Genomic DNA, 24,934 nt, shown 5'->3' on the forward strand with positions numbered 1-24,934 from the left:
CCTCAGACACTTGACACTTACTAGCTGTGTGACCCTGGGCAAGTCACTTAACCCCCACTGCCCCGCCAAAACACACACACACACACACACACACACAGAGCGATGAAATCATGGATCTTGTGAGGCTCTGAACTAGTGCAGTGAGGAGAGAAGAAAACCCCCCAGAAAATCATCAATGACCCAGATGCCAGCAGATGGAGCAAGAGGACTTGCAGGTAGGAGAGGCCCTGGCAGAAGGAGGCTGGCCAACTGTCCTCAATCTCCATTTTCTCATCTGGAAAATGGGAATAGTAAGAACGCTTGCCCAATGGGCCTCCTGCAGGCACTGCAGAGAACAAGGCTCCATCACCCATAGCTGGGCAGATCTCTCTCAGCATCTAGAATTCCTCTGGCCAGTGATGACAGGACAACCAAGAGCAGAGATCCGCATCCGGAGACACGGGACTGAACGGTATCTCTGCTCCTGTGGCTGAATTAGGGAGCTCTGGAAGCTCCATCTCCTCATCTACAAAATGAGAGGGATGAAAGAGCCAAAACCTGAGGATCCTGCCACCTCCTACTCTAGGATCTCGTGATCAAAGAAAGAAATGAACAGTTAGACTTGACCCAAAGCACCCCCAAAAGGGGGGTGAGAGAGGCGTTCAAGGGGGCTCCTGAGACGCGCTTTGGAACCATTTCAGAAACACGGTGGCTCTTGCAGTAGCGTGAGGGTCCGCCTGAGAACCGTTACCTGAGCATCAGTGTCACATGGACTCCCCATTGGAAAGCACTAACCTGGGCCCCAAAGGCAGAGAGGCCCACGTACGTGCAGGAAGAGGCAGACAGGGAAGTCACAAGCCAAGAACGTCAGCCATGGGGCACAGGGGCTGCCTCGGCCACTCACCTGGGTGGGCATCGAGCTGAGTCAGCAGGTTCAGGTTTGCCAAGCAGAATTCTGGGGTGATATATACAACCCTGAACTCTCCCCTGTGACGGAAGAAAAGAAGGGATTGTGAAAAGCTGGCAGGCCCAGCGCCGCAGCATTCGCCGCCGCATCAGCCACAATCGCCCGAACTGAGTGATTAAGGTACCATTGCTAATCACATCCTTCACTCTGGATGCTGCTGAGACTCCCTACCTCCTGGGGACCCAGCGCTACAGCTCCTTGTCTAAGGAGAGACAGGGAAAGGAAGTAAGAACAACCAACTTGGCCAGAGAAATCACCTCGCGGGCCACGGAGCAGAACCTCGGGGTGCCGGGAGTCAGAGCCCTTCTAGGGGGAGGGAGCTGAAGGGAGAAAGCAGGAGGGCCAAAGCTCTGCCCTCAGTGCACTCCAGCTCCCACGGACGGGTGCTTCAGAGGGGCCAGAGATTTGACTCCCACCACAGGAAGCACACATCACCTCAGGTTCTCAAACAGCAAACAGGCTACTTACGCTTTAACACGCTTGATGATGTTTTCTGACTGAGCTGATCCGAGGAAACACGCTTTGACGTTGGACATTCTGAAAGAAGAAATTCCGAGGTGACGTTCCAGGCTGAACTCAGGGGCTCCTTCCTCTGGAGGAAGCAGTCATTTGTGAATTGCTCGGTCACTCTCTCAAACAGACATCCTCCAAACACTTTGCCTGGGCCAGCCACTGAGCGAGGTGCCGGGACTACCAAGATAAAGGGAGACGGGCCGTGCCCGCCAGACCAGAGACACAACAAGGCACAGTGCTACGGAAGCAGAAGACGTCTTCCAGAGGGACAGAATACTAATAACGGTCGACAATGGGAGGGGCGGGGAGGGCTGTACTGGCCACGAGACACAAGAGGATTCTCAGCGACTGCAGAGGAGGAATCCATTCCACAGAGGGAGGGAACAGCCCGGTCTCATGCATGGAGGCAGGAGATGGAACCTTGGGGAGCTGCAGGAAAAGCCAGCAGTCCCATCTGGCTGAAACCCACCAACCCCATGAGTCACTGAGACCAAGATCAGCTAAGGCCCTAAAGGCCAGGGCGAGGAATTTATGAGAGGTAACTGGGAGCCGCTGAAAGTCGTAAGTCTGGGAAGTCACATCGTGAGCTCTATGTCTCAGGAAGATTACGTGTGGCAGTTGTATGAAAAACGGACTCCAGAGAGGAGTCACGTTCACAAAAACCTCAGTGACTAAGCTCTAACGATAGAGCGAGGGAGAGAAGAGGAAGGGAATGAGGACTTCAGCACTGTGAGTGCGAAAGAGGGACAAGGGAAGAGGCACATGGAGGTAAGGAACAGGCAAGGATCAAGGACTACTGCACGGTCACAAACCGGGACGACTGGGAAGATGGTCACACTCTGAGAGAAATTAGGCTTCAGGGGCAAGAATATTCATGCCAAATTGAACCTGGAGCCACAGAGGCACTGAGAGGACACTTATCTGGAGACACACAGGATGGGGGCTCAGGAGAGAAGCGTCGTCTTGTGAGAAAATAAGAATGAAGGGTTCTCCCTCCCCCTCCACTCGGCCATCAAGCCTCATCTAGATCAAACCCAAGGTTTGGGAGGAGCTTTGGGTAGAGAGAAATTCTTTCGACTAGAGAGCCCAAGGACTTACTGATGGGATGAAACCACACCTAGATGAATTACTTTGCCCGGACCAACCTGAGTGGGAGCCTTGCATTCCTTTTTCTGACGTCCTCTTTGGACTTCATTATAACATAGCCCACCTTTAAGTCATGTCAACCAATTCTATTTAAATGCTAACCAATTAGATTTGTTTGATGTGTAATGACCCACATCTATCAAAAAAGGATAGAAACCTTTGGTGTCTTTGGGGGCTTTTCTCCTGCTCGCGCCGACTGCCCCGCTGAAGCCCTCTCCCCGATTCCTCTACCACTCAGCCTAGGAGCATGAGAAGTCAAGGAGACACACGGTCAATTCTTTACTCTATTACATTGACAAATTACTATAAATTTATCCAAGACTTTTGTCTCTGGTCATTTTCTCACTGTCCAGTCTGGAGTTCTAGTTCTGGGATTCAGGTGCACAGGGATGACAAGGAAGCGGGTGAGTTCCCTAGGAAAGCCACAACAGAGAGAACAGGAAACAGGTCAGGGCCCTGGAGAAGACTCGGAGAATGAGCACAAAGGGGACCGTCACAGGCCAAGGAAGACAGAGGAGCTGCTAGCCAATAGTGTCCAAAGCTATAGCAAAGTCACGAAGAATGAGGCCTGAGAAAAGGCCTCTGCATTGCCAGGTCAGTGGCTGTGGGCAGCCCTGGAGTGAGCACTCACTCTCAGGGGAGTGATGGGTCAGGAAGTCATCTTGCCAGGGGCTGGTTTGGGGCGTTGTGCTTTTTTCATTTTACACTCCAGCCTCCCACCCCCTTCCCAAAAACGTGCTCCGAGCTACAAGACAGAACAAAAATGATGGCGAGGGAGGGTGCCCGATTAAGAGCAATCATGACGATCTTACAAAGAATGTGTTCTTGAAACGTTTTTAAATGTCACGGTTCATCTGAAAGTGAGTTTTCTAAAATGTGCTGCAGCTGGATAGACAAGAACGCAAGTGCTAGGACGGCAGGCAGGGGCCGTGTTGCCTCGGACTCTGCAGCTCCTCGCCCAGGGACAGGAGGCCCGGAGGAATCCTATTCCCAAGCCGCCCAAGGTAGAAGGCAAGAAGCAAGATGAGTGACTCCGTCCTTCCTGGTTCTGTGACTGCCTCTGAAGACACAAAGGAACACAAGCACGTGTTCTCTTCCAACAGTCCCAGAGCCACTCATTCAGGGTGACCTTTTCCTCTTTCAAAAACCTCCCTACGTGGACACTCACTCTCCATTCAACTATAGTACAAGGGAAAAGGCCAATGAGAAAGAAGAAAACCCAACAGGACAATTCTTAGAACACACTGGACACACAACTGGGACAAAGGCAACAACTGGATATTCCTTAAGGTGCAGGGCCTGGGGAAGCGGGGACACCCTTTCTGAAAGGTCTGGCAGGAGCCCAGCTTGAAATGACAAGTCACTGTGATCAGCTGCTTCATTCCCGGGAGAAAACAGAACTCGAGAAGGGCAATGAGACGAGGCCGCTGACCGCCGGCCTCCAACTTACTGGAGCCGAAGAACCTGGTCTTCCATCAGAGAAATCAGAGGAGACACAACGATGCCAATCCCACCGACAAACACGGGAGGAAACTGGAAGCACAAACTCTTGCCGTACCCTTCAGATGAGAACGGAACACCAAGACAGACGGTGATAAGAAGAGCCAACATGGACAATCTTTCCAGAAGCATCACTGGCCCTACATCTATTACTCCCTGCACTGGGGGGAAGGAAGCCTCTTTTCACAGGCCCCTGGACCTTCTATCCCCCCACCCCAACCAAGGGCAGGCCCTGCAGTCTGTTTTTGGTCTGTTCAGCATCCTAGTCTAAAGACTCGATAAAGAAGGAGCTCCCACACTACGGTTTCAACTGAAAATCTCAATGAAATCTCAACAGACTGCTTAGCATGACATACCAGTGGCCATGACGACAAGATTATCTCGTTTTTCTTTTAAGACAGAATGGATCACTTTCCACTGCATCCTGCAAGGGAGGGGGAAAATGGCAACAGAAGGTGTTAATTAACTGATAAGGAACCTCCAGGAGCCACTTCATACCCAGGCCACTTCTCAGCCTTCCCACATCTGTCTTCAAAGGTCCCTGAGGATTGGCTAACAATGGCCTATTCAGTTAAGCACTTTCACCCGAGCAAGAGTCACCATCAGGAAACTGTCTTGGTGAAAAACCTTTTTCTTTCATTGACATGGAGCAAAACCTTCATTCAAGACAACTGGGTGTCCAGCAGAAAACAAGTGGAGCTTAGGGAACAGGCCCTGAGTAGCCTGAGGAGGGGTTAGAACTGGCATGCCTGGGCCAGGAACGGAGGGGAACAAAGCCTCCCCTGTCTTATCCCTGGATAATTCATCAACAGGCCACTGCCCAAAGGGAAAGATCTGGCCTAGGGGAGCACTCAGTACATGACCTTGGGGTAAACTGGAATGTTCCCTGGAGATAAGCAGCAGCTCAAGGGGCAGAGCACAGGAGCACATTAAAGGAACTTAGTGGACAAGAAACCTTTGAGTACTGGCTAAGGTGCCTGGTCACCCCTCTGAATGGAGGGCCATGTCCTCTAGGAAGAACAGCCCTACAGGAGAGGTACGACAAACGTGGAACTAGGCAGAGCTGTTGTTCTCTGACCTGCCTTCACTCCGGGCACCCACACCAGGGATCCCCTATACCCTAAGATCAGCCCTCCAGACGGTCTTTTCCCACAGCATGGCTATGGGTGAGTGTGCTCTCCTCAGCCTACAGGCACCCATGCACACAGATATTGGGTAGGGGTGCGTGCGCGTGTGTGTGTTGGGGGGGGGGTGATGACTGGCTTAGGAGGACGGAATATTAGATCTAGAGCTGGGTCCATCAAACCCAATGACCTCAATTTACAGATGAGAGAAACTGAGGCCCATGGGACTAAAGTAATGGGGCCAGGTTTATCGATACAGCTAGTGAGTGTCTAAAAGGAATTTGAACTCAGGTCTTCCTAGGCCAATGTTGTACCCACTATTCCAAACCTCCTTGGCAGCAGGCACAGACATTTATCAAGCAATCTAAAGGTCACCTAAGAAGGAACAGAAATTCTTTCTCTACTGAAATTTGTATCTAGGGGGGCAGCTAGGTGGCGCAGTGGATAAAGCACCAGCCCTGGATTCAGGAGGACCTGAGTTCAAATCCGGCCTCAGACACTTGACACTTACTAGCTGTGTGACCCTGGGCAAGTCACTTTAACCCCCACTGCCCCACAAAAAAAAAACAAAACAAAACAACAACAAAAAAAATAGAAATTTGTATCTGGGAATGCCCTCTCTTGAGTAGCAATAACCGAAATGTCTCACGTCCATCACTGCCTGCAAACAGCTGCAGCAGGGAGGTGGCCCTGGGAATTCAGCCCCGTTACGCTTCCTAACCACGACCAAGGCTCCTGCGTTTCCTCTCACTGGGTGAAGGAACAAGACACTCACGGTTTGAAACTGGAATGGCCAAAGTAGGTCTTCAGGCAAACGACTTGCTCTGCGGTGGGCACTGGTAACGAGGGGTCTGGAAACAAAACATTGGGATTTAAGTTCAAACCAAAGAGTATTTTCATGGGGGGGGGGGGGGTTGGTAACTGTGACCCTTTTTTAAAGAGGAAGCACAAACGCACACTGCCTGCCTCAAGTCCCCCGTCCTCAGGGCCCAACGCTCTAGCCCAGGGCAGCAGCATGACTTCGTGAGACTCTGACCACTCCTCAGACACTCCCCAAGGCCTTCAGAGCAGCTGGCATGCCCCAAGGCCCTCCGCCACAGCCACCCCAGCCACTCTCCAGTCTTCTTCCCTATGGCGGGGCCCAGCCCCAAGCTTCTGGTACAGCCAGAGGTCCTCTCAGTCCTCCCCAGCCCCAGCGGGAGACATCCGGCCACCTCCGGAGCCTGGACCTGTGCAAACCCTGCAGGCTTCCTTGCTAGCCCTCCCCGGGCCCAAACACCACCCCAGTGTCTGCCCCAGGTCCCCATTTGCGAAGCTTACTGGCTGCTCAAAACCTTTCCCACCTGTTACCTAGACTCCTCCTCCTCTCCGGAGGTGATTAAGCCCAGCACCTGAAGGGTTAACTAGTTTAACTGGCCATGAGAAGCCAGGGCCCAGAGGGGTCAGGCCAGGGGGGCCTCACACCCACAGGCTGCATCCTCCCTCACTCCGTGTGGCTCCTCATCCAACACAACAGAACACTCCTTGAGGTCACGGCCATGTGATGGGACCCGTCGGATGGCCCCGCCCAGCATAGAGCGGACTCGACAGACCCTCGCAGAAGCCGATTCCCAGCAGCCTCTCAATGTCCTCAGCCCTATAGGAGCCCTCCTCCGGCTTCTGTTTCACTCAGCACATGCCCACATGCAGTAAGCCACATGTCCGGGACGGCGCAGGCATCCGCGCGTCTGGTACAGCCCAAACAGGAAGAGAGATGTGACGGACTCACAGATCACATCCTCCCACCCCCTCAGCCCATGAGCACAGTCCTCATCCACTGAACTGAAGCAGGGAGTCCCAAGATGTCAAAGCAGCCGGGCTGGAGAAATATCTAGTGTGCTTCCTTTGGATGAGGGGCCAGTGTCCAAAGGGGGGAAGGAAGCCCCCCAGGAGCGTGGGCATCTAAGCCGGCTCCCTGGCTGCGAATCCAGTCCTCCTGCTTCCCACACAGTGAGTGTGAGAATAAGCTTGCACCCCGTGCCATCCCATCAAGGTCTGAAATGAGGCCTGGGAAGAAAAAGCTGCCCCACCCCCTCTGTAGGACACACAACCCGGCTGAGAAAGGGGCAGGCACCCCTTCCTCTGGCTGAAATCAGGGAGACAAAGGGGCAGGACAGAATGCCAGTTACACCTCGATCGCCACACTCTTTCTATGCCTCCGGTCCGCAAGGTCTCGGAGGATCCAGTGGAATACGGAGCTGGGTTCCCATCCAGGCTGGAACACAAGTTTCCCTGTGCCACACCCACAAAATGGAGAGAATACTGGTATTGCCTGGCTCACAAGGTGGTTGAGGAAGGCAGGGTCCAGCCCTAAAAGCATAACGGGGTGATCTCTCCTGCTCTCCCTTCCCCTACCGCCTCCTTTGTTATTGAAACAAATGTCCTCCTTAATGTCAGCCGAGTGGATTTGACATCATGGGATCAGCAGACAGAGAGCCCTCCGTCCGTCTCTCCAACCATGAGGCACACCCATGCACACACACACACACACACACACACACACACAATCTGGGGCAGGTATCACTAGTGATGAGTGCTGACAAGCCCCCTCTCCTTTACCCCATCCATCCTCTTCTTCTTCAATGGCTTCCTCATCGCCCTCAGCAGCAGAGGTCTGGGCCTTGCCTCCAGCTTCCGACAATTCTGACACATTCTGCTTCAACTTGCCACAGTCCAGGTCTTCCAAGGTCTGAAAAAGGAAAGCAAACCACCCCCGAGGCTATTCCAAGATGATCCGAGGGAGTCTGGGGGCTGCCCTCAAATCACACGTTTTACAGCCACCATGAGGGAATGATTTTCAAACATAATTAACAGATAATATAAAACTACCTAAGAGGGGAGTTAAAAGACACTTTTTTTTTTTATGACTTAACTTTGTTTTGATGAAACTTGGCAAAAATTTTGAGTATCCCAATTCATGTTTTTTTAAATGGGGCAATGAGGGTTGCCCAGGGTCACAGGGTCAAGCATCTGAGGCCGGATTTGAACTCAGGTCCTCCTGAGGGCCTGTGCTTTATCCACTGCACCACCTAGCTGCCCCTTCACTTTTTAAATAAAAAATAAATTACTACCTCTATGAAGGAAAAAATTTGGATGAAAATTGGAATAAGAACACAGATAAAACGGGCTATGGCTCCTCCTCCAGCAGCTACCCAAATGGGCTGGTCTCCTTTTAGAACCCTCTTGGAGAGAATCCCGTCCATGCACATCAAACATAATTCACAACAACATCCATTTACATTTTTGATACAAATATCTGAACAAAAAACGTACTTTCAGCATCTGCATTTCCAGATCTTCATCACTTTCAATGGCATAAGAAAGATCATGATCACCCATCGCAGAAATTAGGTCCTAAAAGGATGAAAAAAAAGGTTTCTATGGTTTGAATTTATAGCATTCTTTCTAGTCTAGAAAAAACAAATTTCAATCAGAAGAATGAAAAGGTTAAGAATATAAGGGGAAATCATGAAAAATGCAAAATGGGGTGGCCTAGCTGTACCAGACCTAAAACCATATTATCAAGCAGCAAAGACCAAAATTATTTGGTACTAAGAAACAGAGCGATGGATCAATGGAAGAGGGTGGGCACACGAAACACAGCAGTAAATTAATATAGCCATCTCCTGTCTGATCAGCCCAAAGACTCTAGCCTCCAGGATGAGAACTAACTATATAACAAAAACTACTGGAAAAATTGGAAAAGAGTATGGCAGAAACTAGGCACAGACCAACATTTTACACTGTATACCAAAGTAAAGTCAAACTGGGCATAAGATCTAGATATAAAGGGTAATACCACAGGCAAACAAGAAAAGGAAGAAATCATTTATTGTCAGATCTATGGAGAAGGGAAGAATTTATGATCAAAGATGAGACAGAACATTATGAAATGCAGAGTGGATCATTTTGATTACATTAAATTAAAAAGGTTTTGCACAAATAAAACCAATTTAAACAAGCTTTAGAAAGAAAACATAAAACTGGGAAACAATTTTTACAACCAATGTTTCTGATAAAGGGCACATTATTAAAATATAGAGAGAACTGAATCAAATAAAGAAGAATACAAGTCATCCCTCAATTGAGAAATGGTCAAAGGATATGAACAGGCAGTTGTCAGATGAAGAAATCAAAGTTATTGCCATATGAAAAAAATGCTCTAAATCACTACTGCTTAGAGAAATGCAAATTAAAACAACCCTGAGGTACCACCTGACAGCTATCAGATTGGTTAATATGACAAAAAAGGAAAATGATAAACGCTGGAGAAGCTATGGAAAAAATTGGAACACTAATGCATTGTTGGTGGAGTTGTGAACTGATCCAACCATTCTGGAGAACAATCTGGAACTATGCCCAAAGGGCTATAAAACTGTGCATACCCTTTGATTCAGCAATACCACTACTAGGTCTACATCCTAAAGAGATCATGGAAAAGGGAAAAGGACCCACATGTACAAAAATATTTATAGCTGCTCTTTTTGTGGTAGCAAAGAACTAGAAACTGAGGGGATGCCCATCAACTGGGGAATGGCTGAACAAATTGTGGTATATGAATGTAATGGAATACCACTGTGCTGTAAGAAATGATGAGCAGGCGGCAGCTAGGTGGCACAGTGGATAGAGCACCGGCCCTGGAGTCAGGAGTGCCTGAGTTCAAATCCAGCCTCAGACACTTAACACACACTAGCTGTGTGACCCTGGGCAAGTCACTTAACCCCAACTGTCTCACTAAAAAAATTAAAAAAAAAAAAAATGATGAGCAGGCAGATTTCAGAAAAACCTGGAAAAACTTCAGTGGACTGAAGCTAAGTGAGATGAGCAGAACCAGGAGAACAGCATACACAGTAACAGCAACATTGTGTAATGATCAATTGTGATAGACTTGGCTCTTCTCAGCAGTGCAATGATCCAAGACAATGCCAAAATACTCATGGTGGAAAATGCTCTCCACATCCAGAAAAGGAACTGTGGAGTCTGAATGCAGACTGAAGCATAACATTTTTCACTTTTGTTGTTTTTTCTTGCTGTTTCTTATTTCTTGTGTTTTTCTTCCTTTTGTTCTGATTCTTCTCTCACTACATGACTAATATGGAAATATGTTTAACAAGATTGTCATGCATAACATATCAAACTGCTTGCTGTCCTCAGGAGAGGGGAGGGAAAGGAGGGTGGGAAAAAAATCTGGAACACAGCACTTTACAAAAATTAATGTTGAAAACTATCTTTATGTGTAACTGGAAAAAATAAAATAAAAAATACTATTAAAAAGAAAGAAAAACAGTTACTAGTTTATTTTGTTTTGTTTATGGAGGCAATCAGGGTTAAGGAACTTCCCTAGGGTCACACAACTACTAAGTGTTTGAGGGCAGATTTGAACTCAAGTCCTCCTGACTCCAGAGTCAGTCTTCTATCCCCTGTACCACTGGGAAGCCCCCAAACCCATTTACTATTGACTCTAAAAAAAAAAAAAAGACTTGTACATACAGTCTTGTTCCTTAACATAAGCAATAACTGACGTATTAGTGGGATGGTAAGGGCTGACTCATTCATTTGAAAAACGCAGATCAAACATCTAATACATGCCATCAGTGTCAGGCACCCAGATGGGAATGGATCGCGATGAGTGATTCCATCCATCCCATTGATATAGGGAAGTCCACGAAAGAAGATTTCCTCTACCAACAGGACTGATAACAGTCCAGCTTGTAGTCTAAGAACACTGTCTGGAACAATGCCATGGTAAGGGTTAAGCCACTTGCCCAGAATCACAGAGCCTCTTAAGGTCAGAAACGGGAGTTGAAATTGGCACTTGCTGATTTTAAGACCAGCACTCTACATGCCAAGCTGCTTTTTACTAAGGACACAAAGACAGAAAACAAAGTCTGTTCAATGTTCTAATTTGCCCATGACCAGCTGGACAGCTTTGGCATTAAAAACTGGGGAGCCAAGAACACTAGACCCAGATTGTGACTACTGGACAAAGGCACATTGCCAAGCGATGGCTTACCCAGAAAAGAGGAGGTCTGAGTTACCCACAGGCTCCAGTGATCTTCCTCACCCATTTTTCTAACCCTGACTACAAAACTGTAAATCACCCACAAACCCCACTCTTCTTTATTCTGCATATAGCATGTTTGTACATTGTTTACCATCGCCCTAATTAGACTGTGAGCTCCCTGAGGGAAGCACCTGTCTTTGGCCTCTGTTTGTTTCCCTTGGGCTTCGCACACTGCCTGGCAGACAGGAAAGGCGTAACAATGGAATAAACCCGGGCTACACAGGTAAGGACATGCACAATACGCCCAAAGTAATTTTGAACCTGAGTAGAGAACACAAGGGAAAGCAAAGACCATATATGGACTCTTCTCAGAGCCCTTCGGACAGAGTGTTTAGTTTCAAATCCTGATTTAAGTTTCACTTCTTGAAAGTCATGTAAGGTACACTAACACAGAGCACTGTGATAAGGAGGAGCAGACACTCTTGCCCAGAATAGGTTAATGCCTGGTATTGTACTTAATATAATGGGATTGGTCAACTTGGTACAATCTGATTGGCCTATAATGTATGTAAATGAGGGGTTAGTAAATGTGGCTGGCTGACACTTGGTGCAATGTGATTGGTCAACCTGATACAATCTGATTGGCCTATACTGTACACAAATAGCAGGATGGTAAATACTGCAATGTAATTGGTTAGAAAGAGACCCTCTGTGTGAATGAATAGCTGTGTAGATCTTCACTAGAGTACACGTTCAGGAGGGGTACTCACCTTCAAGATATATTATAGAAGCCTTCAAATCACACTCTGCTGCCTACTTGGATTATTTGAGCCTCAACATTTATTCGAGCTGGAAGCTGCATTTCTAACAATGAGCAGGAAAGACTGCAATCCTTTTCTGGGGCGGAGCCAAGATGGAGGAGGACAGGCAATGAGCTCTCAAACTCATGACACAATCGCTCCAAAAACCATCCAAATAACCCCATAGGAAAATGCCCAGTGCAGCAAAACCCACAGAAGAATGTGCTGAAATCATCTTCTAACCAAGAATGGCTTGGAAGGTCAGAAGGAGGGAGCTGCTGTGCTGATACAGGAGTCAGGCCCAACCCCACAGTCACCCTGACACAGATCCAGTCTCAGGAAGTCCTCACCAGAGAAGGAGACCCCCAGAGCCTCTGAATCAGCTGAAGCACCAGTGTCGTCTGGAACTAAGCTCACAATCTGGTGAGAGGGCTGAGCCCTGGGCAGGGGGGAGACTACAGGGGTCTATGCTGGTGCTAAGGCAGAACTTGGATTTTACACCCCTGCTGAGAACCAGGAGGTAGGCTCGAGTAGCAGAGGCCCAGGTGGGGGAGGGGCACAGGCTCATTGGAGCTAACAACCACAACACACAAAGCTGGTTGATTGGCAAGTTGGTCTGGGGTCATCTCCAGACCAGGAAACATGCCGGGCAAGGGAAGAACCTGATTCTCCTTAAATCATACCACCTGGGACTTCTGAAGCTTGGGATACTGCAGCCTGGAAACAGTGCCCCACTTTAAGGAGATAAAAGTCTAGTAAAAGAAAGGCAAGATGAGCCGACAGAGAAAGGTGAAGACCATAGAAAGTTTCTTCAGTAACAAGGAAGACCAAGGGGCCCCCTCAGAGGAAGATGTCAATGTCAGGGCCCCTATATCTAAAGCTTCCAAGAAAAATACGAATTGGTCTCAGGCCATAGAGGTGCTCAAAAAGGACTTTGAAGATAAAGTTAGAGAGGTAGAGGAAAAAATGGAAAGAGAAATGAGGGTGATACAGGAAAGACATGAGGAAAAAGTCAACAGCTTGAAAAGTCAAATTGGCCAAATGGAAAAAGAGGTACAAAAGCTCTCTGATGAAAATAATTGCCTAAGAAAAAGATCGCGATCCTAATACGTGTATCCCTACACATCAAGAAGCAGTCCATGTGGCAGGAGCCTGTATTCTCAGCACCTGTAAGTTAACTGACCCTTGAAATGTCTTCTGTTCATAAAAACTGCCAAAACCTGTCAATTTCTTTCTAATACTATAAGAAAGGATTTCCCCCTGAGGCGCACCCATGTGCACACAGGTCTAAGGGTTCTGCACCTCTTTGTGACAGAGACTCCTTTGGAAGCCAGGGAAAGGGCAGCTAGGTGGTGCAGTAGATAGAGCACCGGTCCTGGATTCAGGAGGACCTAAGTTCAAATCCAGCTTCAGATACTTAACACTTACTAGCTGTGTGACCCTGGGCAAGTCACTTAACCCCCATTGCCTCACACACACCCCCAAAAAAAGGAAGCCAAGGAAGCCTATTGGCCCTTTCTTAGAATAATGAAGGAAATGCTAAGTTTCCACTGGGAGTTAGTAGAAACAAGGATGTCATTTTTTTCCATCCAAGTTCATGGTGCCCCCTAAAATCTATCCTTGAGCATCTCCCATGAATCCCAGACCAAGAATCTTCTTCCCTGGTAGAATATAAGCTCCCACCTTGAATTTTCTGCCTAAAATATGGGGTAAACAGAAAGAGGGGGCCTGAGGTGAAATACACTTTGTTTGGGCCTGAAATGAGTGGTACTTGGAGGCTGAAGACCTGTGTTCGAATCCTGGCCCTGCTCCTCACTGGAGCTCAGTTTCTCATCTGTAAAACTGGAGGGGCAGGGATAGTTATGACATCGCAGAGGCCCCGTCAGCTCTCATAGACAAGCCCATGACTACCTCATTTCCATATTTCTCTCTGCAGCTCCTGGTGCAGAGCTGAAAACCCAACTACTAAATAAATGCCTGCAAACTGAGTTATGTGACTCATTCATGAAAACTGGACCTCAGGGTTAACATTGTTGACAGTTTTCACCATATTTCATAGCAATACCATCCATACCACTCCCCACACTCATCCGACATCTTGAGTGACTCCCTCACAATTCTCAATCAGGTTTTACTAAAGACGAGCTGGGAGGATCGCACAGTTGTCACGTCTGCCATCAGCAGAATGCTCTGTAAAGGTGTGGGGAGGCTCATCCCCAGAAGGACGGCACTCACCACAAATGAAAGCGTTTGACAAGAATAGATGAGGACTCCTTTATATCTGTTAGTGACTGCTTTTCGAAGCAGTGTCAATAAACAGCTATACGGACAACCCAGAGAGTCGTTAAGAAACTTCTGGAGAAGGGGAATGGGGGGACTCTTTATGAAAAGGTGAAGGGTCCCTAACGACTCTTCTAGAAGTTCTGGCAAGGACAAAGCTTGAAAAAAGGAGCATGGAACAAAGAGTAGCTATTACTGTAGTTAACCAAACCACTTACAATAAATTTTAAACTCTCTGAAGTTTGAATTTTAAATAGAAAATTAAAAGGGGAAATGTAGTACCAATAACCTAGAAAATGGACTGATTTTCCAAACCACTAAAAATAACAACAGAAAACATATGGAGGGGAAAAAAAACAATGCTCCAAGGAATAAAAAACGTCTGGAGGAAAAAATAGAAAATGAGATTGCCTTTAACGTGAGATTTTGTTCCTAAATTAAAAGACTATGCCATGGTGATACTTGGAGACTGAATTTTACAAAATAGACTTGTGGACCCTGGAAGCAAAAAAAAAAAATCTCATTATGCAAATTACCTAGAAACTGAAATTCTTTGAGACGGGGAAAAAGTCTTGGCAGTAATTACAAGAAAACAAAATTGTGAATCAGACGTGCTTTCAGGGAGACAAAGAAGCCAGAACATTTCATCAGAAGCTTGAGAAAAATGCCAACCTTGATATCGGGGTCAGCAAAAGTCTCCTGGGTATAAGACAAAGAAACTCTATCTGTGAGTGATGTAGTCATGTAAAGTGCAGTGAGTAAAGTGACCATGAAGGCCAGGGAAGCTGCTACCCATCTGAGCAGTGCCACGGCCCCCAAGGCCCCACAAGGCCGGGCCCAGTCCCTCTGCTCAGAGACACTCCTGGGAAGAAGACCAGAGGAGAGGAGCAACTGGGAAATTCAGACCCTGGGGTCAAGAGAAACACAAAAAGCAAACACATGGGAACAATGAAACTGGACTCTGCAGGGATGGTGTGTTTTCGGAGAGGTGAGCCAAGGGTCACCACCAGGGGTCAGAAGACGCAAAGAAGACAGACAACCTGCCCTAGCAGGGCTCGGTCACATCAGGGTGACAGACACTGAGAGGAAATGGGAGGATAAAGGGGCACAGCCAATCACCTCCCTTCCCATAAGCAGACATGAAGCATCCATGTGGGGAGACGGCCTGGGGAACCTGGCCAGTTGTCTCCTTAAATTTTTGGAGGCCAGAGGCTGAGCAGGAGGTTCATATGCAGACACAGTCTGCATGTCGTAACTGCGCAGCCACTAAGTTAGAGGCTGACCTACATGGGGTTTGCTGCCGTTTCTTTCCCTAACGTGTAGGACAACACCAAATAACATCCATGAGCACCTTTGTGGAGGGCCGTGCAAACTGACCTCAATCATGACGGCAGGAAGTACCTGATCAGAACCAGGAGAACGCTGTACACAGTAACAGCAACACCGCTCTTCTCAGCAGTGCAAGGATCCAAGACAACTCCAAAGGACTCATGATGGAAAATGCTCTCCACATCCAGAAAAAAGAACTGTGGATTCTGAATGCAGACTGAAACATGCTGTTTCTACCTTTTTTGTTTTGTTTTTTCTTTTTTGAGGTTTTTCTCTTCTGTTCCAATTCTTCTTTCACAACAAGACTAATTCAGAACTATGTTTAATGTGATTGTACATATATAACCCATATCAGATTGTTTTCTGTCTTGGGGAGAAGGGAAGGAAGGGAGAAAGGGAGAACATTTTGGAACTAAATATCTTATTAAAAAAATGTTGAGGGGGCAGCTAGGTGGTGCAGTGGATAGAGCACTGGCCCTGGAGTCAGGAGGACCTGAGTTCAAATCCAGCCTCAGACACTTAACACTTACTAGCTGTGTGACCTTGGGCAAGTCACTTAACCCCAACTGCCTCACTAAAAAAAAAAAAATGTTGAAAACTATCTTACGTATAACTGAAAATAATAAAAGACTTTTATGATTAAAAATTTTAAAAGTACCTGATCCGACACATGTGAGGCCTCATTCATTTCTTCCCGCGCCTGCTGCTCCATCATCTGAAGCTCATATTCAGTAACATCCAATGACATCAAGCAAACTCTCTCCTCAGCTTCTTGAGGTTTCTGATCTTCCCGTCCACCGTCGAACCCATCTGTGGTCAGATCTACTGTGCTGTCTGCCCCACTTCCTTCTCCATGTTCCATGATGTTACCATCTGCGGTCAGGTCCACTGTATTATCCACCCCACTGCCTTGTCCATGTTCAATAGCATTACCATCTGACGGGGTGAAAGAAGTTAGAGAATAGAGTAAGTGGCACAGGGAGGCACTAGGATGGAGGGAAATACAGCGAGCAATAACTGTGGAAAAATTTTTGAAGCAAGTTTGTCTGAAAAGGGTCTCAGAGAACTGAGTCAAATTTATTAAAATATGAGCCCAATTGATAATGATCAAGATATAAACAGTTTTCAGATGAAATAATCAAATAGACCAACCTCACACACCATATACTAAAATAAGGTCAAAATGGGTACATGATTTACACATAAAAGATGATACCATAAGCAAATTAAAGGAGTATGGAATTGTTTATCTGTCAGATTTATGGGCAGGGAAAGAATTTAGGACCAAAGAAGATATAGAGAATAAAATTAAATGTAAAATAGTTCAATTTGATTATATAAAATTAAAAAGCTTTTGCAAAAACAAAACTAATGTAACCAAGATTACAAGGCAAGTAGAAAACTGGGAAAGAATTTTTGAAACAAATATCTCTGATAAAGACCTCATTTCTTAAATATATAAAGAACTGCACCAAATTTTTTTGGGGGGGGGGGGGACAATGAGCATTAAGTGATTTGCCTAGGGTCACATAGCTAGTAAGTGTCAAGTGTCTGAGGCAGGATTTGAACTCAGGTACTCCTGACTCCAGGGCCGGTGCTCTATCCACTGAGCCATCTAGCTGCCCCCAAAATTTTTAAAAATACAAGTCATTCCCCAACTAATAAATGGTCAAAGGATTTGACAGGAAGTTTTCAGATAAAGAAATCAAAGTTATTGATAATATATGAAAAAATGCTCTGCATCATTATGGATCAGAGAAATACAAACTAAAACAACTCTGATATATCACCCTACACCTATTAGAATGGAAAATATAACAAGAACGGAAAATATTGGTTGTTGGAGGGATCGTGGGAAAACTGGGATGCTAATCCACTGTTAGAGTTGTGAAAAGATCCCACATTCTGGAGAGTAATTTGGAACTATGCCCAAAGGGCTATAAAATTGTGTATACCCTTTGATCCAGCAATACCACTACTTGGTTTATATCTCATAGACATTCCCAAAAAGAGAAAAAAGACCTATTTGTAAAAATATTTATAGCAGCTCTTTTTGTGGTGGTTAAAAATTGGAAATCAAAAGTATGCCTATGAAATGGAAAATGGCTAAACAAACTGTGTTATATGATGGTAATGGATTGTTACTGTGCAGTAAGAAACGACAAACAGGATGACTTCAAAAAAGCTTGGAAAGACATGTATGAAATGATGTATTGGGAAGTGAACAGAACCAATAGAACACTGGACACAGAGATGGCAATACTGTTCAATGAAGAACTGTGAATGACTTGACTATGCTCAACAACACAATGATCCAAGACAACCCCAAAAGAATACTAATGAAACGTACTCTCCACCGCCAAAGAAAGAACTGATATTGATGGAACAGACACTATTTTTCACATTCTTTCATTAAGTAACAAATATGATGATGTTTTGCATGACATACCCATATTGGATTGTTTGCCGCCTTGGGGAGGGGGGGAAGGGAAGGAAGGATAGAGATTGGAACAGAAAAATATAAATAAAAATGTTTAACCTGAAAAAAAGTTTAAAAATATATATATAATCAATTTTTAAAATTAATCAAAGCTATCTATAGTCATATAAAAAAAAATGCTCTAACTCACTATTAATTGGAGAGATGCAACTCAAAACAAGTCTGGGGTACTACCTCATACTTACTAGACTGGAAAGATAATAGGACAGCAGAGGAAAATGAAAAATGTTGTTGGGGATATGGGGAAAATGAGACATTAATGCACTGTTGGTGGAGTTGTAAACTGATTCAACCATTCTGTAGAGAAATTTGGACTATGGCCAAAGGGCAATAAATTCATGCATGCTTTTTGACCTAGCAACACCACTACTAGGTCTATAGCCAAAGAGATAAAAAACAAAAAGGAAAAGGACTATATGTACAAAAACTACAGCAGCTCTTTTCTTGGGGGAAAGAATTGGAAATTGAGGGGAACCCATCAATCAAGGAATAGCTAAACAAATTATGCTATGTGATTATGATGGAACACTATTGTGCTATAAGAAAGGATAAGCGGGATACTGTCAGCAAAACCTGGAAAGACTTACATGAGCTGATGCAAAGTGAAATGTACCGTGTACAAAGGAACAGCAAAATTGTGAGATGATCAGCTGTGAATGACTTGGCTACTCTCAGCAATAAAATGATCCAAGAAAACTCTGAAGGACTTATGAAGAAAAATGCTCTCCATCCCCAGAAAAAAAACTGATGGTGTCTGAATACAGACTGAAGTATAATTTTTTTTTACTTTATTTTTCTTGAGTTATTTTTTTGTCTGTTTTCTTTCACAACATGACTGATATGGAAATGTTTTGCATGACTACACATGTATAACTTATATTGAATTGCTTGCCTTCTTAAAGGTGATGGGGGGGTAGGGAGGGAGAAAGAGAATTTGGAACACAAAGTTTTAAAACTAGATGTTAAAAATTGTTTTCACATGTAATTGGGAAAAAATAAAATTCTAAATAAATAATAAACCAAAAAATGACATTACCATCTATGGTCAGGTCCACTGTGTTGTCAGCCCCATTTCCTCCTCCATGTTCAGTGATGTTACTATCTAAGATCAGGTCCACTGTATCATCAGACCCATTTTCTCCTCCATGTTCAATGATGTTACCTCCATGTTCCAGCTTGGCCTGGGGCCCTTCTTCAAGTCTTCTGGGCTCTTCCCCAGCTGCAGGGCCATCATCTGATGGGGCATCCCCGAGGGGTCTCTCTGAGCTAGGAACCCCAAGCAATTCAGTCCTTAATGCCCCCAGGACTTCTGAAAGACTCTTCAGTAACTCTGTAACTCTAAAGGAGTAGAGGGAAGATAAGCATCACAAGATTATCTGCATGGCCTCTATCAAGGTTCTGTACTAATGATGTCTCCATGGAAGCTCTCCCTATCCCTCATCTGTTTCTAGACCACAAAGGAATACCTCTCATTACCAATGACACTTCTAAAAAGGTAGATAAAAAATGGGACTTCAGCATGGAGAAGACACTTAGGGTCACAAAAGAGGGCAGAGGCCCCTGGCACACAACCTGGGTGTGTGTGGGTGGGGGGGGGGTGGCGGCTTGATAAAAATGCCTGGTGACTGACAGCTAGTTAGGCCAGCAGAGCTCAGATCTCTGGGAAGGCTTGGGATGTGCATCAGAGACAGACCCTTTGGTCACCCAAAGAGCAGCACAACTAGAACAGAATTTCGCTTTTCCTAAGAATCTCATCATTTTCATGAATATAGAATCGACCAACTCTGATGAGCCACCTAAAGAGCTACCTGAGGGTCAGCAAGACCTCATGGGGCAGACGAGGCCTCTGACCAAAGACAGGAGATGGGAAACAACCTACCTACCTCCATGGCCAAACAGGGCCATGATCCCATTCCATCTCTGGCCTCTAAAACTCCAGCAGGCTGTTAAGAGCAGCTCTAAGGCTGCCCCCACATGTCATCCCTGTTCTTTGTGAAGGCAGCTCAGAACTCCCTCACAAATACCTGGCTCTTCCTTCCCCACCCTCAAAGTACAGCAAACTCCCCCAAGAGGATACAAGCAACTGAAACAGAGACATGACTTCACTTTTGCCTCCCCCTTACCAAGCATATCACAGGTGCCTAATAAATGCTTGATGACACAGTGATACTAACAAACGAGCAGCAACTTGTCCCTATACTGACCCTAGTACCTTATGCTTTGTAATCACCAGGTTTGCTTTTTGCTGATTATAAGATGTTAGCGGTGAGTTTCCTGGTAGGAGGTCTTCCCCCTCCCCCTGAAATTTGCTGCTCTGAAACTCTGTGAGACAGGAAACCAAGCATGTAAGAACAGTGTCTAAAATAAGAGTAAGTAGGTTCTGAACAAAAGATGTGTGGGCAACTTCTTCATCTACTGGGGGGGGGGAGGGTGTTTTTTTTCTCTCCTGCTTGGGGGCTATGCTCCATCTCCATGAGGCCCCTGGGGGTGAGACATTATCATTTAGATTCATTAAGTAACAAGAGAACACAAGCATTCTCCCTGTACCTTCTTTTAATTCTTCAGCAGAAATAAATCCACCCTGTTCTCTTCTCACTCTGTGATCACTGAAGCCATCCATGAGCTTGCACTAAGGGATTCTGACAGGTAGAGGCATGAAGGAAGAGCATTCAAGGTGCTAAGGACAAACACCCCACACAAAGGCAGAAGACGGAACTATATCCAGGGAAAAAACCACAGACTACGAGGAGGGGTGCAACGAGAAGAGAAAGGGAGAAAGGGGCTGTCATGAAGGACTTTAAATGCCAAAGACAGGAGTTTCTACTTGATCTCAGAAGTCAAACAGAACCACTTGGAGTCTTTGTTTAGGGAACTAACGGATCTGAGCTTCAGGAAAATCCTTTGGGCAACGATGTGGAGGACAGATGGGAAGGGGGATAGCCCCCTGACAGAGAACACAAGCTAAGAAGCGATGGCTTAACCTCTCGTGGTGGCAAAGAACTGGAAATCAAGGGAATGCCCATCAATTGGGGAATGGCTGAACAGTTGTGGTATATGCTACCTAAAACCATCAGCAAACATTAAATGTAATGGAGATAAGTTAGAGGCTTTCCTAATAAGATCAGGGGTGAAACAGAAATGTCCACTGTCACCTCTATTATTTAATATTGTACTAGAAATGTTAGCTTTGGTGATAAGAAAAGAAAAAGGAATTAGAATAGGCAAGAAGGAAACAAAACTATCACTCTGCAGATGATATGATGGTATACTTAGAGAACCCTAGAGAATCAACTAAAAAACTACTTGAAACAATTAACAATGTTAGCAAAGTTGCAGAATATAAAATAAACCCACACAAATCATCAGCATTTCTATACATGACCAACAAAGCTCAGCAGCAAGAGACAGAAAGAGAAATTCCATTTAAAGTAACGGTACACAATATAAAATTGCCAAGACAAACCCAGGAATTCTATGAACACAATTACAAAACACTTTTCATACAAATAAAATCAGATCTAAATATTTTTTATTAAAAGTATTTTATTATTTTCCAGTTACATGTAAGGATAGTTTTCAACATTTGTTTTCATAGGATTTTTAGTTCCAAAATTTTCTCCCACCCTCTCTTCCCTCCCTCCACCCCAAGATGGAAAACAATCTGATATAGGTTATATAGGTATAATCACATTAAACATATTTCTAGGGGCAGCAAGGTGGCGCACTGGATAGAGCACCGGCCCTGGAGTCAGGAGGACCTGAGTTCAAATCCAGCCTCAGACACTTGACACTTACTAGCTGTGTGACCCTGGGCAAGTCACTTAACCCCAACTGCCTCACATAAAAAAAAAAGAGAAATTTTAAAACATTTTTACATTAGTCATATTGTAAAAGAAGAATCAGAGCACAAGGGGAAAAACTTTAAAAAAAAAACTTTTAAAATTAAAAAAAAAAAAACCCAGCCCCAAAGTAGAAACAGTATGGCTCAATCTGCATCCATAACCCACAGTTCTTTTTTCTGGATGTTGAGAACATTTTCTATCATGAGTTCTTTGAAATGGTTTTGGATAAGATCTAAATAATTGTAAAAATATCAATTGCTCATGGATAGGCTGAGCTAATAAAAATGACAATTCTACCTAAATTAATTTACTTATTCAGTGCTATACCGATCAGATTACCTAAAAATTATTTTATAGAGCTAGAAAAAATAATAACAAAATTCATCTGGAAGAACAAAAGGTCGAGAATATCAAGGCAATGGAAAAAAAAATCCACAGGAAGATGAGCTAGCTGTACCAAATCTGAAGCTATACTATAAAGCTGTAGTCATCAAAACTATTTGGTACTGGAGGCAGGTAGGTGGCACAGTGGAGAAAGCACTGGCCCTGGACTCAGGAGGACCTGAGTTCAAATCCGGCCTCAGATACTTGACACTTACTAGCTGTGTGACCTTGGGCAAGTCACTTAACCTCAACTGCCTCACCCAAAAAAAAAAAACAAAACCTATTTGGTACTGACTAAGAAATAGAGTAGTAGATCAATGGAACAAGATAGGCACAGGAGAAACAGTAGTAAATGACGATAGTAATCTACTGTTTTATCAACCCAAAGACTCCAAGTTCTAGGATAAGAACTCAGTATTTGACAAAAACTGCTGGGAAAACTGTAAGATATTTTGGCAGAAACTAGACTTAGACCAACATCATACACCATATACCAAAATAAGGTCAAAATGGGTACAAGATTTAGACATAAAGGGTGATACGATAGGTAAATTGGAAAGGAAGGAATAGTTTACCTCTCAGATCTATGGAGAGGAAAAGAATTTATGGCTAAGATAGAGAATATTATGAAATACAAAACGGATGATTTTGATTACATTAAACTGAAAAGGTTTTGTACAGACAGAAGCAATGCCTCCAAAATTAGAAGAGAGGCAGAAAGCATTTTTCTTCATAAGTCCTTCAGAGTTTTCTTAGATCATTTAATTGCTGAGAGTAGCCAAGTCATTCACAGCTGATCATCTTACAATTTTGCTGTTCCTTTGTACACAGTACATTTCACTTTGCATCAGCTCATGTTAGTCTTTCCAGGTTTTGCTGACAGTATCCCGCTTATCCTTTCTTATAGCACAATAGTGTTCCATCATAATCACATATCAATTTTTACAGCCAGTGTTTCTGATAAAGTCCTCATTTCTAAAATATATAGAGAATTAAATCAAATTTATAAGAATCCAAGTCATTCCCCAATTGAGAAATGGTTAAAGGATATGAACAGGCAGTTTTCAGATAAAGAAATCAAAGCTATCTATTGCCATATGAAAAAATGTTTTCAATCACTACTGATTAGAGAAATGCAAATTAAAACAACCCTGAGGTACCACCTGACATCTATCAGATTGGCTAATATGACAAAAAATAAAAATGATAAATGCTGGTGTGGTAAAAAAAAAAAAATGGAAGTTTTAGCTTAATCATTTGAGAGTTGAGCCCATGCTACTGAAGCTGCTTTTGAAGGACCGCCTTTTTGGGGAGGAGACCATGAGGAAGGGCCGTGCACCTGCTGCTGCCCAGAGAGCTGGCCAAGCATGCCGTGTCTGAGGGCACCAACTTCCAGGACGGCAGTTTAAAAACTGCTGGTGGAACAGAAGTTGGCGTCTCTCTGGCTTCTCAGCTTTGCAGTGGCGGCACACGAGTTTGGTGGTCGGCTCTGGTTCTTGGCCTGGCAGGCAGTTTTGGGATTCGGTGAGTTTTTTTTTTTAATTCTTTGACTATTTCTTTTTTTTTTTTTTTTTTTTTTTTGCCGGGGCAATGGGGGTTAAGTGACTTGCCCAGGGTCACACAGCTAGTAAGTGTCAAGCGTCTGAGGCCGGATTTGAACTCAGGTCCTCCTGAATCCAGGGCCGGTGCTCTATCCACTGCACCACCTAGCTGCCCCCTCGGTGAGTTTTATAAAAGAATATAGACTAAGCTTAGATCTAAGATTATTCATTTGTATTAATACTTTCCTATTTCCCTAATTGGTATCACCTTTTTGTTATCTAATTAATTCCCAAACAATAAAAGCTAATCCCTCACTGACTAAAGCTCAGGGGCTTCCTTTTCTTAGTGGTCTGGGAGATATATAAGGGAAAAGTTAAAGGGGGAGTTTAATGCTCTTATATCCAATTTTAAATCTCACAGTTTTGGCGACCATGAAGGGATCTTAAGGACCCTCCCACCCTCCCTAGTTTGGCCATAAGCCAGCTAATTTGGTTTACTTACCAAATTACACACCCCCCCCACTGACTTTCCCTCATTTGCCTAATCTCCCTTAAAGCCTTTAAGCCTCTAGAAGTCTAGCTTTAGGAAAAAAAAAAAGCCAGTCTAGTTTAAAGGGCAACATGCTTGAATATTTTGCTTTCCCTTTGATTTTTCTCATTGGAATGTATTGGGGTAGCATAATGTCCCAACTTAAACATCTAACTTACTTAATATTCCTTCATTGTGTTATCAGTTTCCTCCTCATTCACACAACAAAAAATTTTTGGTATAATGGGATGGGTGAGACCGTCTCCACTGAGAATGTGTTTAATATTATTAGAAATTTTAACCTGACACCTATCAGATTGGCTAAAATGACAAAAAAGGAAGATAATAAATGTTGGAGAAGCTGTGGGAAAATTGGAACACTAATTCATTGTTGGTGGAGCTGTGAAATGATCCAACCATTCTGGAGAGCAATTTGGAATTATGCCCAAAGGGCTAT

At 44.7% G+C, this 24,934-nt stretch overlaps 1 protein-coding gene across 12 annotated transcripts in view; it reads right to left on the reverse strand.

Moving 5' to 3' along the window:
* The window catches only part of WRN (WRN RecQ like helicase), a 101,431-nt gene that overhangs the window by 38,078 nt on the left and 38,419 nt on the right, over window positions 1-24,934 (reverse strand). For 10 of the 12 annotated variants that reach the window (XR_006353558.1, XM_043970697.1, XM_043970693.1 and 7 more), the window contains 10 exons: window positions 19,218-19,519; window positions 18,131-18,151; window positions 16,340-16,617; window positions 8,542-8,622; window positions 7,828-7,957; window positions 6,005-6,080; window positions 4,462-4,529; window positions 4,056-4,164; window positions 1,415-1,483; window positions 884-966 (listed from right to left, as the gene is read on the reverse strand). Coding sequence is in view for 11 of the 12 variants with exons in the window: in XM_043970697.1 (XP_043826632.1) it covers window positions 884-966; window positions 1,415-1,483; window positions 4,056-4,164; window positions 4,462-4,529; window positions 6,005-6,080; window positions 7,828-7,957; window positions 8,542-8,622; window positions 16,340-16,617; window positions 18,131-18,151; window positions 19,218-19,519 (1,217 nt within the window). In the remaining variant the exon portion in view is untranslated. The remainder of the gene's footprint in view (window positions 1-883; window positions 967-1,414; window positions 1,484-4,055; window positions 4,165-4,461; window positions 4,530-6,004; window positions 6,081-7,827; window positions 7,958-8,541; window positions 8,623-16,339; window positions 16,618-18,130; window positions 18,152-19,217; window positions 19,520-24,934) is intronic. The other 2 variants (XM_043970700.1, XM_043970699.1) reach the window with 2 other exon arrangements.

This window comes from Dromiciops gliroides, chromosome 6 (assembly GCF_019393635.1).
Source record: "Dromiciops gliroides isolate mDroGli1 chromosome 6, mDroGli1.pri, whole genome shotgun sequence".
Lineage (NCBI taxonomy): Eukaryota > Metazoa > Chordata > Mammalia > Microbiotheria > Microbiotheriidae > Dromiciops > Dromiciops gliroides.